At 44.1% G+C, this 14,236-nt stretch overlaps 2 protein-coding genes across 12 annotated transcripts in view; one reads left to right on the forward strand and one right to left on the reverse strand.

Moving 5' to 3' along the window:
• LOC144079288 (uncharacterized) overlaps positions 1-14,236 on the reverse strand; it is a 16,579-nt gene continuing 2,343 nt past the window's right edge. Inside the window, exons 1-6 of one of the 10 annotated variants that reach the window (XM_077607954.1) lie at positions 13,877-13,923; positions 13,706-13,795; positions 9,857-10,113; positions 728-5,185; positions 495-580; positions 1-382 (exon numbers count right to left, since the gene is read on the reverse strand). In XM_077607954.1, the coding sequence (XP_077464080.1) occupies positions 311-382; positions 495-580; positions 728-5,185; positions 9,857-9,992 (4,752 nt within the window). In that variant the 5' untranslated portion in view covers positions 9,993-10,113; positions 13,706-13,795; positions 13,877-13,923 and the 3' untranslated portion in view covers positions 1-310. Of the gene's footprint in view, positions 383-494; positions 581-727; positions 9,155-9,856; positions 10,114-12,520; positions 12,689-13,705; positions 14,066-14,236 lie in introns of those variants that run through there. The other 9 variants (XM_077607962.1, XM_077607953.1, XM_077607959.1 and 6 more) reach the window with 9 other exon arrangements.
• ttc14 (tetratricopeptide repeat domain 14) overlaps positions 13,005-14,236 on the forward strand; it is a 20,953-nt gene continuing 19,721 nt past the window's right edge. The window contains exons 1-2 of one of the 2 annotated variants that reach the window (XM_077607968.1): positions 13,005-13,201; positions 13,308-13,335. The gene's annotated coding sequence lies outside the window, so the exon portion shown is untranslated. Of the gene's footprint in view, positions 13,336-14,236 lie in introns of both variants that reach the window. The other variant, XM_077607969.1, reaches the window with a different exon arrangement.

Below are 14,236 nucleotides of genomic sequence, written 5' to 3' on the forward strand. Positions count from 1 at the left end.
TCCAGGTTTGTTCTGGCGTCTCACGCATCTTTTTCTTGTTTATTAGCTTCAAAGACCCTAGTTACAATGGACGTCTCAGCTCTCAAGGGAGGGGTGGGAAACAGGAGTGAGACGTCAAATAGTCAATGACCTTAGTTTCAATAGACGTCTTAGCTCTCAAAACAAATGAAGGTCATGTAGAGCCGAAGGTTCTTCTCCACATTCCAGCAGTCCAAGAGGATTCGACCTTCCTGTTGTTTGGTCTAACTAAGGAGCAACCACTGGTACACCATTGTCATATGCTAGCTTGTAAGCAGTACTACAGAGACCTTTAAAGGCCAGTCCATTGAACTTTGGTTACGTTGATGCGGTAAGATGTCTCCATCAGATGTTGTGTGAAGAACTGAATTAAAAGGAGAAAATCCAAAGCACAAGTAATGACACTTTACCATTGTACTTCAATTAACTATATATATCATAACTACTGTAAATGGCAGTGGATTAAGGTCACTTACTGCTTCTACCAGTTCAATAATGTCTTCATTCCTAATTTCATTTAGCACATTTATCTTCATCCTGATGTGGGCCAGTGATGGGGCACCTGCAGGAATTAAGGATTGAAAAACCAAATTTAAAATAATTTGGAATTTCAATGATAACCATTCTAAATGAGTAGTTTTTCCCCCGGCTATGGTTTACCAAATCTACCAATTAAACTACCACCAAATAGAGGACTCGCGTACAGTACCTTTGGGAGTCTTGGTGTTTATCAATGAAGTTGTTATGGTTGACGGTGAGTTGGTTGTAGATACCATGGAATTAGAAGTGGCCACCATAATTAAGGGTTCATTTGTGGTGGTTGGAGACTTGGTTGTATCTGACAATGAAGTTGCTGTAGAGAAGGTCGTGTTCTGGGCTGCATAATTATTCGTTGTTGCAGGATGTGTAGACTTGGCCATGCTTTGCTTTGCTGTAGTCGTGATTATGTTTGATGTTGAAGGTGTGGGGTTCTGTGTTGTTCTTGTTGTGAATATGGTTCTGTTCATCGAATTTTGTGTTGCAGCAGTCACAGGTATTATTTTGTCGGGTGTTTGGGATATGCTTGTACTTATTCTGTGGTTTCTTGTAGCTGTGGTGCTTAATAATTTTGGCCTTGTGGAGAAAGTTGGGTTTTGCTGTGTTGAGGTGATGATATTCAGAAATGTGTTAGTTGTTGCAGTTTGGTCTGGAGTTATTGTAGTCATTGCTCTTTTTATTGTGGTTGAAGATTCTATTGTATTTTGCATTGTTGTTGCCATAGATTTTGCTTTAGTTTCTGCGTTTTGTGACACAGTAGTCATGGACCTTACTAAAGTTGCTGGAGAAAAGCTCATGGTCTGGGCTGCATAAGTAGTCATTGTTTTAGGTGGCATAGATATGGTTGTATCTTGGTTTGTTGTAGTCATGATTGTGTGTGTCATTGCAAGAGGAGTGTTTTGTGTTGATTTAGTTCTGTTTATTGAGTTTTGTGTTGCAGTAGTCACAGGTGTGCTTGTTATTGTTTTTTGTGTTTGAGATATGTTTGTACCTATTGTGTGATTTGTTTTGGCTATTGTGCTTAGTAATAAAGTTTGAGTTGTGGAGACAGTTCGGTTTTGCTGTGTAGACCTAATGGTATTCAGAAATGTGTTAGTTGTTGCAGTTGTGTCAGAATTTTCTGTGTCTGCGGTTACTGTAGTTATGGATCTGTTTATTGTGGTTAGATGTTCTGTTGAATTTGGCCCTTTAGTAGGTGTAGATATTCCTTCAGTTTCTGTGCTCTGTGACAGAGTAGCCATTGACATTACTACTGTTGCTGTAGATAAAGTCATGTTCTGGGCAGCATTGGTAGTCATTGTTTCAGGTTGTGTGGATTTAGTTGTATTTTGGTTTTTTATAGTCGTGATTATGTTTGTGCTTGCAGGGGTGGTGTTTTGTGTTGTTCTTGTTGTGAATATAGTTCTTTTCATTGAGGTTTGTGTTGCAGTAGTTATAGGTATTGTTTTTTCGGGTGTTTGGGATATGGTTGTACTTATTCTGTGGTTTCTTGTAGCTATGGTGCTTAAGAGTTTTTGAGTTGTGGAGAAAGTCGGGTTTTGCTGTGTAAAGGTGATGGTATTCAGAAATGTGTTATTTGTTGCAGTTGTGTCTGCGGTTACTGTAGTTATGGATCTGTTTATTGTGGTTGAAGATTCTGTTGTATTTTGCCTTGTAGTAGCCGTTGATATTGCTTTAGTTTCTGTGTTTTGTGAGGCTGTAGTCATGGACGTTGCTTTAGATAAGATCATGTTCTGGACTGCATAAGAAGTAGTCATTGTTTCAGGTTGTTTGGCTATGGTCGTATTTTGGCTTATTGTAGTCGTGATTCTATTTGTCATTGCAAGTGGGATGTATTGTGTTGTTCTAGTTGTGAATAGAGTTCCGTTTATTGGGTTTCGTGTTGCAGTAGTCACCGGTATGTTTGCTATTGTTTTGGGTTTTTCGGATATGATTGTAGTTATTCTGTGGTTTCTTGTACCTATGGTGCTTAACATATTTTTAGTTGTGAAGACACTTGGGCTTTGCTGTGTAGCGGTGATGGTATTCAACCATGTGTTTGTTGTTGCAGTTGTTTCTGAATTTACTGTAGTCATGGATCTGTTTATTGTGGTTGAAGATTCGGTTGTATTTGGCAGCGTAGTAGCCGTAGATATTGCTTTAGTTGCCTTGTTTAGTGTCACATTATTAATGGACGTTTCTACTGTTGCTGTAGATAAGCTCATGTTCTGGGCTGCGTAAGTAGTACTAAGTCTTTTTTCAGGTTGCGTGGATATAGTTGTATTTTGGTTTGTTGAAGTCATGATTATGTTTGTCATTGCAAGTGGTGTGTTTTGTGTTGTTTTAGTTGTAAAAAGAGTTCTGTTCATATGATTTTGTGTTACAGTCGCTGTTGTGCTTAATTTTTGGGTTGTGGAGACAGTTGGGTTGTGCTGTGTAGAGGTGATTGTATTCAGGAATGTGTTAGTTGTTGCAATTGTGTCGAGAGTTTCTGCATTTTTGGATTTGTTTTGGGTGGTTAGAGATTCCGTTGTATATGGCACTGTACTAGTCATAGATATCGCTTCAGTTGCTGTGTCTTTTGACACAGTAGTAATGGACGTTACTGCTGTTGCAGGATGTGTGTATACCGTTGTGTTTTGGGTTGGTGTAATAATTTTTGTAGGTGCTGTTCTAACTATGGTACTGGTTGCCATTGTGTTTTGCGTGGTTAGAGATTCCGTTGTATATGGCACTGTACTAGTCATAGATATCGCTTCAGTTGCTTTGTCTTTTGACACAGTAGTAATGGACATTACTACTGTTGCAGGATATGTGTATACAGTTGTGTTTTGGGTTGGTGTAACATTTTTTGTAGGTTCTGTTCTAACTATGGTACTGGTTGCCATTGGGTTTTGCGTTGTGTTATTTCCAAGTATGCTTGCCATTGTTTGGCGTGTTTGTGGTATGTTTGTATATTCATTTTGACTTGTGGTACTAATTGTGTTTGCAAAAGATGCTTTGGTGCTTTGGGTGGTGTTAGCTCTAAATGTTGTTGCGTTTTGTAGTGTACTAGAAATTGTTTTTACTGTTCCAAGTGTTTGCAATATGGTGGTATTTGTGGTCCCACTTTTGATTATTGCTGTAATGTATTGGGTTCCAGTATTTACAGGTGTTATTGCTGTTGTACCATAGGTGAGTATACTATTGTTTTGTGGTGTCGTGCTGATGGTCCTATATGTGTTACTTGTTGAAGATGTGGACATGACTGTGTTTTCAGTTATTGTAGTCATGGGTTTGTTTGTCATTGTTGAAGATTCTGTCGTAGTTGGTACTACAGGTGTTGTGCTCTGGGTTACACTTGTCATGGATGTTATTGCTAACCCTGGAGTTCTGGGTGTGATGTTTTGGGCTGGTTTACTCATAGTTGTGCCCACAATTGCAAGTGTGTTGCTTTGAGTTTTACTAGATTCAGGTAAAGTTGTTTTTATTTTGCTTTGACTTTCAACATTCACGGGTATGGTTGTTATTGTTTCAGGTGTTTCTGATGTACGTGTATCTGTTTTTGAAGATGGGGTAGTCATGATTGTATATGATGTTGGTAATGTGGCAGGTGGGTATATAGTTGTGTTTTTTGGTGTGGTGGGAATCATAAATGTGGTAGTTGTTGCAGATGTTGACCTGGTTATGTCTGGAGTCACAGGCATGTTTGTTGATTCTGTGATATTTGGCACAGCCAAAGACATGCTAGTGACTATTAGAGTATGGGGTTCAGTAGTTGTAGATCTTACTGGCTTGGCAGAAACTGATGTTATGGTTGAGTTTTGAATTATGATAGTCCAATTTATCGGTTTTGTTGTGCTGAAAGATATAGTCCTGTTCAATTGGTTTTGAGATGCAGATGTCAAATGTGTGCTTGCCAGTGGTTTATGTAGGTGGGATATGGTTGTATGTCTGTTCTGGGTTTCGGTGGTAATGGTTGAGTTCGTTACTATTGCCATGCTTGGCATAATTCTAGTTGGCGAAATGGTTCTGTTTTCTGGTGGAATGGTGGTATTAGTTGTTGACAAAGTGGATATAGTTCTGTCTACATTTGTGGTAGACTTGGTTCGATGTGTTGTTACAAGTCTGGTGATCAGAGTTCTAGTGGTTGCAGGAATTATTGTGTGATGTTTTGCATTAATTGTGCTTGAAACTTCTTGTGTTGTGTTTATTATTCTGCTTGTGCTTTCTTTTGTTGTAGCCATTGCAGTGTTTATAGTATTGTTCTTTGTTGTGGTTGAACATGTCTTGATTGATGTGCTTCTTATTGAGATACTTTTATTTTGATTTAACTGTACGCCATTGGTTGTCTGTGATTTTCTCATGTTTGTTTGGGATATCTCACTTTGTGGTGATGTATTTGTAAGGGTGCTTCTCTTTGTTGTAGGCTTGGTTGCTTTGGATAATGTAGTGGTTGAAATCATTTCTGTAAATTCTGTGGAAATGGTAGGGTTCTGGGATGTGGTCATCCAAGCTTTTTCTAGAGTTCTTCTGTAGCGATGAGCAGTTGAGATGTTGAGCACATTGCTAGTTCCTGTTGTATTCTTCTGATTCTCAGGGGTCAGTGATTTATCATCCTTAGTTGCTGCTTCAGTACTGATTGCTGGAGTCATTGTTATTTGAGTTGAATCTATATATATGTAGTAATTTGAGAGTGAGTTAGTACATTGTCCATGACAAACAAAAATACTCTTATATTTAGTAGGATTATGTAATTTACTGTGTACTGGAATTATACTATATATTCAACAGAAAATATTTCTCCTTGCCTGCCTTTATTGATCTACGACCTCGTTTTTGCTCCCAGGATTCCGACCACGCTCAGCCCCACGATCACGCACCACGGACAATGACTTTGCTCTCACCCTTTGTACCCTCCACTCTGGACTCCACAACGGACTTCACGGTTACCGACCTTCCTTCCACGACTAACTACTCGCCTACGCTATTCCCTTCTGTGCCTTACCCTTCTCTTGGACGACTCTAATAAAAGATTCGATATCCAGACCTGCTGCCCTTGCCTGCTTTGGGGTCCTCTATCCCCGATCATAACAGCACGATCCAGCCAACATGGACCCCGCAGGCTCAAACCAAGCCCCCACCGATCAAACGGCGACGCTGATGGACCAGCACAGCCAGGCGATCCACTTCCTCAGGACTGAGGTATCGAAGATAACTCAAATCCTCAACTCCATACAGGCACAACTCACGCCTTTGCCTCACTCACAGAGTGCACAGCCAACCCCAGTCTCGCCAGAGGTAACCCGGGTACCGCCGCTCAGCGAACCTATGGTCCTGCCGCCTGCCCCTTACAGTGGGAACCTCGGCGCATGTCTACAGTTCCTAGTTCAGTGCCGTCTGGTATTTGAACAACAATGTCTTACAGCACGGACCGAGCCAAGATCGCTTACCTCATCAGCTGTCTTCGAGATGAGGCCCTGGCATGGGCGAGCGCAGAATGGGAGCGGGGATCCAACCAATGCTCCTCCTATGCCAAATTCACCGCGGAAATGCGAAAGGTCTTCGACCATCCGGTGCGCGGCCGGGAGGCAGCTGGGCGCTTGAGGTCTCTAAGACAAGGCGTCCTCAGCGTCGCCGAATATTCAGTGAAGTTCCGCATTCTAGCCGCCAAAAGCGACTTCAATGACAGCGCCCTCCAGGATGCATTTCTGGGGGGGCTAAATGAAGCGATGAATGACGAACTGGCGTGCCGTGACGAGCCCGAGTCCCTTGACGCGCTTGTGAAATTGGCCATCAGGATTGATGGCCGACTCCAGGAACGCCGAAGGCAGCGGCGAGGTGGCTCGCACGTGGGTGGACTTCAGCATCTGCTTCCGGCTCCCCCCTCGGCGCCTGCGGCTCCTCCTCCCTTGATGACATCAGAGCCTATGCAAATTGGTTGCGCTGGGCTGTCAGAAGAGGAACGCTCACGTCGCCGCCAGTTTTCTTTATGGTATTATTGCGGAAAAGATGGACATCTCTCGAGAACATGCCCTCTCCGCCCGGTAAAAGCAAGGGCTCACCAATAGTAAGGGAGGTTATGGTGAGCCTGGCCACTGGGGAATCCTCCCGTCGTTTCTTGCTGCCAGCATCTCTTTCCTGGGGGGGAAAGACTCACGTGACCACAGCTATGGTCGACTGCGGAGCTGACGAAAGCTTTATCGATCACTCCGTGGTCTCTAGGCTTGGCATCGGGACTCGAGCTATAGATAGAGCCCTGAAAATAACGGCACTTGACGAACGTACCTTAGGCAGAGTGGAGCTACGGACGGACCCAGTTCTACTCCGCCTATCCGGGGACCACCAGGAGATTGCGTGCCTTTATGTTTTGGACTGCCCGGAGGCTACTATTGTTCTAGGCCTTCCTTGGCTGAGATGGCACAATCCAGTGATCGACTGGGGCGGACCCAAGGTGGTAACGTGGAGCCCGGCCTGCCACACCAAATGTCTCCAGTCAGCCCACGTACCCACAAGGTAAGGCAAGACCCCCCTGACCTAGCAGCAGTTCCAGAGTGCTATCGGGACCTTTCACAGGTTTTTAGCAAGGACCAGGCTATGGCACTTCCCCCGCATCGCCCGTATGACCGCGCAATGAACCTATTGCCAGGCGCTCCCCTTCCTAGGGGCCGGATCTTCAACATCTCCAGGCCTGAGCGGGAGGCACTGGAGAAATACATTTCCGAGGCGCTAGCAGCGGGACAAATTCGCCCATCCTCCTCCCCTGTCGGGGCTGTTTTTTTCTTTGTCGACAAGAAGGACGGTTCGCTGCGCCCTTGCGTCGACTACCGAGGCCTGAACAAGATAACGGTCAAGAACCGGTACCCTTTACCACTCATCGACGTGGCTTTTACCCCGCTACACGGTTCCTGCATTTTTTCCAAGTTAGACCTCCACAATGCTTACCATCTTGTCCGGATTCGGGAGGGGGACGAATGGATGACGGCCTTCTCCACCCCCTGGGCCATTTCGAATACGTAGTGATGCCTTTCGGCCTCTGCAATGCCCCGGAAATGTTCCAGTCACTGATTAATGACGTGCTCCGAGATATGATCAATCAGTTTGTATTCGTCTATCTGGACGATATCTTGTTTTTTTCACATAGCCTTGAGGAGCACGAGCAGCACGTGCGCAAGGTGTTGCAACGCCTCCTGGAAAACCGCCTATACGTCAAGGCTGAGAAATGTGAATTCCATGTCCCTCAGACCACCTTTCTGTGGTATGTGGTGGTCGACAGGGAGGTGCAGATGGATGCCACAAAGGTGGCAGCCGTAACTCAGTGGCCCAGGCCCAAAGGGAGAAAGGAGCTGCAACGCTTTTTGGGGTTTGCAAATTTCTATAGGCGTTTTATCAGGAACTATAGCCGCATCGCCGCCCCCTCACAGCACTCACATCCACGAAAATCCCATTCCGTTGGTCAGACGCAGCGGAAGCGGCGTTCATTGATCTGAAGTCCCGTTTGACCTCTGCTCCTGTCCTCGCCCACTCAGACTCTGAATTGCAGTTCCAAGTGGAGGTTGACACCTCGGAGGTGGGGGTCGGCGCTGTCTTCTCCCAGCGCAAACAGGTGGATTCGCTGCACCACCCATGCCGACCCAACCACCTGCAGCGACCAGCTGCCCTGGATTGAGTATGCCCACAACTCCCACCCTAACTCCTCCTCCAACCTGTCCCCTTTCGAGTGTTCCCTTGGCTATCAACCCCCCTTGTTCCCTTCCCTGGAGGTAGATATTGCCGTGCCCTCCGTCCAGGCACACCTGACCAGATGTGGCCGTATCTGGGAAAAGGCTTGGACTGCGCTTCAGCATGCTTACACCAATGACATTTCCTGTGGAACGGCTTCTGGACGTTCGCTGCCGGGGCTGCGGCCTGCACTATCTGGTAGACTGGGAGGGGTGCGGTCCTGAGGAGCGCAGCTGGGTTCCTGCCTGCCACATCCTCTGCCCGGACCTCATCCGGGACTTCCACTGGGACCACCCGGGGGCCCTTCGTCGCGGGCCAACTGGCCCGCGTAGGGGAGGGGGTACTGTCAGGCCCCGGACCAGATTGGTGGCTGGTTGTGCCTGCCACCAAATCACAGGCCCAGCCCCTAATTACTCAAACGCTTCCAGGTGTGATTCATCAGCCAGTGGGGAATATTTAAAGCCAACAGGACCATGACCACGCTGCTAGATCGTCTTAATCAGTTCACTGTTAAGTACCCTCTTGAATTGTCTCCTTGCCTGCCTCTACTAATCTACGACCTCTTGTTTTTGCTCCCAGGATTCCGACACGCTCAACCCCACGACCACGGACAACGACTTCGCTCTCACTCATTGTACCCTCCACTCTGGACTCCACGACATACTTCACGGTTACCGACCTCCCTTCCACGACTAACTACTCGCCTACGCTACTCCCTTTTGTGCCTTTGCCCGTCTCCTGGACGATTCTAATAAAGATTTGAGAACCAGACTTGCTGCCCTTGCCTGCTTTGGGGTCCTCCATCCCCGATCGTAACACCGATTGTCCGCTCTCTCCCGCTAGCCCGCTCTCCTGCTCTCTCCCGCTCTCTCCCACCCGCCCGCTCTCCTGCTCTCTCCCGCTCTCTTCCGCTCGTCCGCGCTCTCCCGCTCTCCCACTCTCTCCCGCTATCTCCTGCTCGTCCACTCTCCCACTCTCTTCCGCTCTCTTCTTCTTATTATTCTTTCAGCATGTTAATTTGCAGTCCATCCTTGCAATCTCATTCCTTTTGTCTGGGCAACCTATCGAAATCTTTATCTGCTTCTGAGGTGGAATATATGTTTTGCCACATCCATTTTTGCTAGCCTTTTTCTTTGTATGGTTCTCTGTATTTTACGTTTCAACCACCCTTCTACTTTTCCGGTTTGCAACCAAAAGACACCCCTAATACTATCCTGTCTGTTTTTCTGATCACCTTGACGGTAATGGGCCTCGAAATGGGCTAAGAGGCTTTTTCTTTCTCACCTTGCACCAGGTCTCTACGTCCACTGTGAAGAGAACCTTTGTACATTATACCTTACAAATTGAATGAAGATCTAAACATTTACTGCCACACCTTTAAATAACTGTTTCCAAATGTAAATGTGTGTAAATGGTTATATGCTAAAATAGTAGTCAGATTCAAAACCGCAACATGGAAAAAAAACTAAATAACAACAAATAGTAGACTACATGACCCCTTATCATAAAACCACACATGAAGAATAATGAACCAATAGAACAACAAACATTACATTTATATCACTTAGCATTGTGCATTTCTGATACATAAATAAAACCCCATAATGTTAAACCAAGTTACCTAGAAATGTTGCAAACAAATATCCATGCAAATATATCCAGTAAAAGATTCTTTTCATTATGGCATCGAGGTATCTGTCTACCTGGCCCCACTGACGATTATCAATCTCTCTGGAACTTGAGTCTGTATTTGACATTTTCTTTGTTCATGCTCCACCCACAAATGGCAACCCAAAATTTATAAGCTTATACCCTCCTGTTTTAACACATCCTGACAGGCAGTCCATAAATTACATTACTCCGAGGCAAGACCACCCTCTGAAAAAAAACACAACAAACAGTATATTACAATGGAAAAACATATTTGTAATGTTTGTAATACACCATCTACTAACAGAGTAACAAATAACTAGTGGTTATGATGTTTAATAATAAAATGGGACAATATTCCTCGCGAGACTTCACGGATGCGCTCGTAATGTAACATAAACTTTAAATTGAACTTAAATTAACTTAGATGCCTATACACACACTAAATTTAAACCTTGTGCAATAACCACGACAAAGAAGTTAATGTTTTCCACCGCGGCTTTCAAGGCGAACTTCGGGCTTCTCCATATGTATTGGCGAGCCAGCTCAGTCACACGTACACTACTCATTTTTTCAATTATTTCGTGCTTAATATCGATTGTCATTATACGCCTTTTCTTCGCACTACCCTTCATTAATCCGACTTGCTTTGGACCCATTGTGTTTCCCTTAATTCTGCACTGACTAACGCAAAAAAACCACAGAAAAAATACAACGCTCCACCCAGTGCTCGTAGAGATCTTTGCACAAGGGAGATGCAACCACCTGGAGGTCTCGAATGCTCGTATCTCAAAATTGGTCTCGTATCTCAAGGTCAATATTTGCTCTGAATTTTACTCGTATCTCAAAGTTGGTCTTGTATCTCAAGGTCAATATTTGCTCCGAATTTTACTCGTATCTCAAATTCCTCGTATGTCGGGGCACTCATGCAAGGTATTACGGTATTCAGATTACATTGGCTTTGGCCTTGATTAAGCAATATATCTCCATATTTACATTCATAAAACCATAATTTACTTGTAGGTCATTTAAGATACCATATTTACTCGCATATAAGCCACGCTCGCACATAAGATGCACCCTTAAAAGCAGTGACAGGCACGTGAGTTTTTTCACGTTTTATGCAAGATCAAAATTAATTTTATTTAACGTTTTATCTGTTTATCTTTTGTCTATTTTGAAATAAATGACCGTATCGGCCGCATTGTCTTGTGTTATGGCGTTTCGTCTTTGTCACCTTGTACCGTATTTTCATGCCTATAAGGCGCGCATAAAAGTCAAAATTTTTCTCCAAAATAGACAGGGCGCCTTATAATGCAGAGCGCCCTTTGTGAGCGCCGAGCGCCGCCAAGCGGCGCCGAGCGGCTGGCGATAGCACTGGCTACCGGAAGCAGCTTATTTCCGGGTTCCGGTGCGCAGTGACTCCTGGGAAATATAGTTCTTGGGCGCTACACCCACACGCTAAAAACACGCTTTAAAAAGGCAACGGAAGCAATAATGTGTTCGGCAGTGCTTTATTTGGACATTTTACAATTTACTCAAGTCATCATCACCTTCAAATCCCTCAAACTCCTCATCTTCTGTGTCAGAATTAAACAATTGCCCGAACGAGCCTTCCAAATAGCCGCCCCCCCTCTCCGTTCTCAGAGTCACCGTAATTTCCATGTGGCTCCTTAGAAATTATGCCGGCTTTGGCAAAAGCTCGAACAACCGTGCAAGCAGACACGTTCGCCCAGGCGGCAACGATCCATTGACAAATCGTAGCGTAAGAAGCCCGGCGCTGCCTGCCACTTCTCGTGAAGCTGTGTTCGCCAGCGATCATCCACTGCTCCCACGCCGCTCATAACTTTGATTTGAAAGCCCGGTTGATGCCTATGTCCAGCGGCTGTAATTCTTTGGTCAAGCCTCCGGGAATGACGGCAAGCTCTGAGTTCATTTTCATGATCTGGTTTTTAACCGTTGCTGTGAGATGGCTCGCCGTCTGTTTTGATTTGCGACTCCATGCGCGCTCATCTCACAGCAATTGTTTAATTCTGACACAGAAGATGAGGAGTTTGAGGGATTTGAAGGTGATGATGACTTGAGTAAATTGTAAAATGTCCAAATAAAGCACTGCCGAACTCAGTTTTGCTTCCGTTGCCTTTTTAAAGCGTGTTTTTAGCGTTTGAGTGTAGCGCCCAAGAACTATATTTCCCAGTAGTCACTGTGCACTGGAACCCGGAAATAAGCTGCTTCCGGTAGCCAGCGCTATTGCGTATCGATGTTAATCCATATATAATATATATGCGTCTAATGAAATGGTGCGTGCTTTGTGTGTCTAAAATACAGAAATAGCACTTGTTACTGACACTGCGGCGTAAAAAACGATGCGCCAAATAGGCGTGAAAATACGGTAATTTCGTGCATGTCGTATTTTTATGTGCATATAAGCCGTACCCTATATTCAGTCATCATTTTTTGTCTGAAAAATGGGGCTTATATGTGAGTAAATACGGTAAGTGTTTGCTATTACTTTAACAATTGATAAATTGGTACAGATATGAGAATGGTTCTTATTATGGCATGACAATTGCAATAGAAAGAACAGATGAGGGCATGTAGGTGGAGTCAGTGGTAAAGTAATCATTCCACAAACCAGAGGTTGCGCGTTTGATTCCCTGCTTAGGTGGCTTCATCTAAGGATCCTTGAGCAAGATACTGAAGGCCAGATTAATCCGGACAGTGTGTCATCAGTAGGTGAATGACGATATAGTGCCAAAGCTCTTTGAGTTGCGAGATGGTAGAAAGGTGCTACACAAGTGCATTTGCCATCTTTGCTTTTTTTGCAATTACATCAGAGCACACACTTTAGATTAAGATAAATAATGATTTTTTTATAATCCTCTACTACTTTGAAATTCTACACATTGGACCTTTTCTCAAGAAAGGGTGGGCAATTATTCCACAAAGGACCATAATGGTCAACCGATCCAGCACAGATCGTTTAACCAATGAGGTTTCTGCTGAAACAAGCAGCACCTGACTACAATCAAGCTATTATACTTGTAAGACACTGGATTGGTGAATAGGTGTGGTATTGTTCGGTTGGACTAAAAACTTCCACCTACTGCGGCCCTTTGTGGACTAAATGTCCACCCTTGTTCCAAAGGCTATTAGGCAGATGATATCAGGTTGCGAGTAATAGGAGAATACATTGAACTCAAATTAGAGTTGTCAAGCAGGTTTTGCCTTCCCAAGTGTTTATTTCAGATTCTTTGAAATGATCCTATTTCTTGACTTTAATATATTGAAGATACGAGAACAACTACACTAATTGGTGGGTTTTGCTCTTTATATACACTCACCGGACACTTTTTTAGGCACACCTGGCCAATTTCTCAAGGAAATTTCTAATCAGCTATTAACTCAACCCATTTGTGCAGGTTGCAGATGTCAGCCCATCTTTTCAAGGTAAGTAGTAAACTACATGATACACCATGTTTGGAGCTCTGGCATGTTAGACCCAGCAATGTTGTTTGTCTCAATTTTGTGATTTTGACACTTAAAGGGTTAAGGTACTTAGAATAGGCATGGTTGGTGACAGTCGGTCTGATGATATCGGAAACTGCCGACCGACTGAAAATATGAACATGGCCCACAAAAGAATCTTAAATGAGCCTATATCATACCTGTCAACCTCTGCCGATAACTGCCCTTATAAATGATTATGATTCCCCTTACAAACCCCCCAAAAAACTTATAAACACTGTACGACTCAAAAACAAATAGTATTCGCTTTTTCTTTTCCTTTTAAGTGTGAAGTGCTCCCAATCAGTGTTACCTTTCCTTTGGTTTCTGCTCCTCATGTTTCAAAGATATTAACCAAGAAAAGACAACTTGTGTGATCTCACTTGACTGTACAGACTTAAAACTAGATTTAAAACAAACAAAATACTGATAAATAATAAAAGCACAACAACAGTGTGGTTGGTTATGTGGATGAAGCAGTTACTTTTGGAACTCTTTTGGAATACGTCATCACGGGCGTTGGCATTTTGCTGGCTGGGACATGTCATTGCTTTCAGCAACTATGATTGGCTAGTAGGCAGGCCAAAGCAGCCAGAGATCGCAAACTCCACCCACAATGGCCGACTGTGGCAAAAACAAATGGATTCTGTTGCAGATTTCTCTCACAAAGCTATTTTCCCGACGGACTTTTCCAGAAAAAAATGGACATCATTAAGGAAGGGCGGTCAAGCTAGCAAGCCTGTTACAGCCGGGAAAATAGTGTGTGCGTGCCACTTTCAGTGTGCTAACTTAGCTCCACAAGCAAATAGTACATTGTTGTTTTGATTTAAAGCCATTTTCAAAA

The sequence above is a fragment of the Stigmatopora argus genome, chromosome 8 (assembly GCF_051989625.1).
Source record: "Stigmatopora argus isolate UIUO_Sarg chromosome 8, RoL_Sarg_1.0, whole genome shotgun sequence".
In the NCBI taxonomy this organism is placed as follows: domain Eukaryota; kingdom Metazoa; phylum Chordata; class Actinopteri; order Syngnathiformes; family Syngnathidae; genus Stigmatopora; species Stigmatopora argus.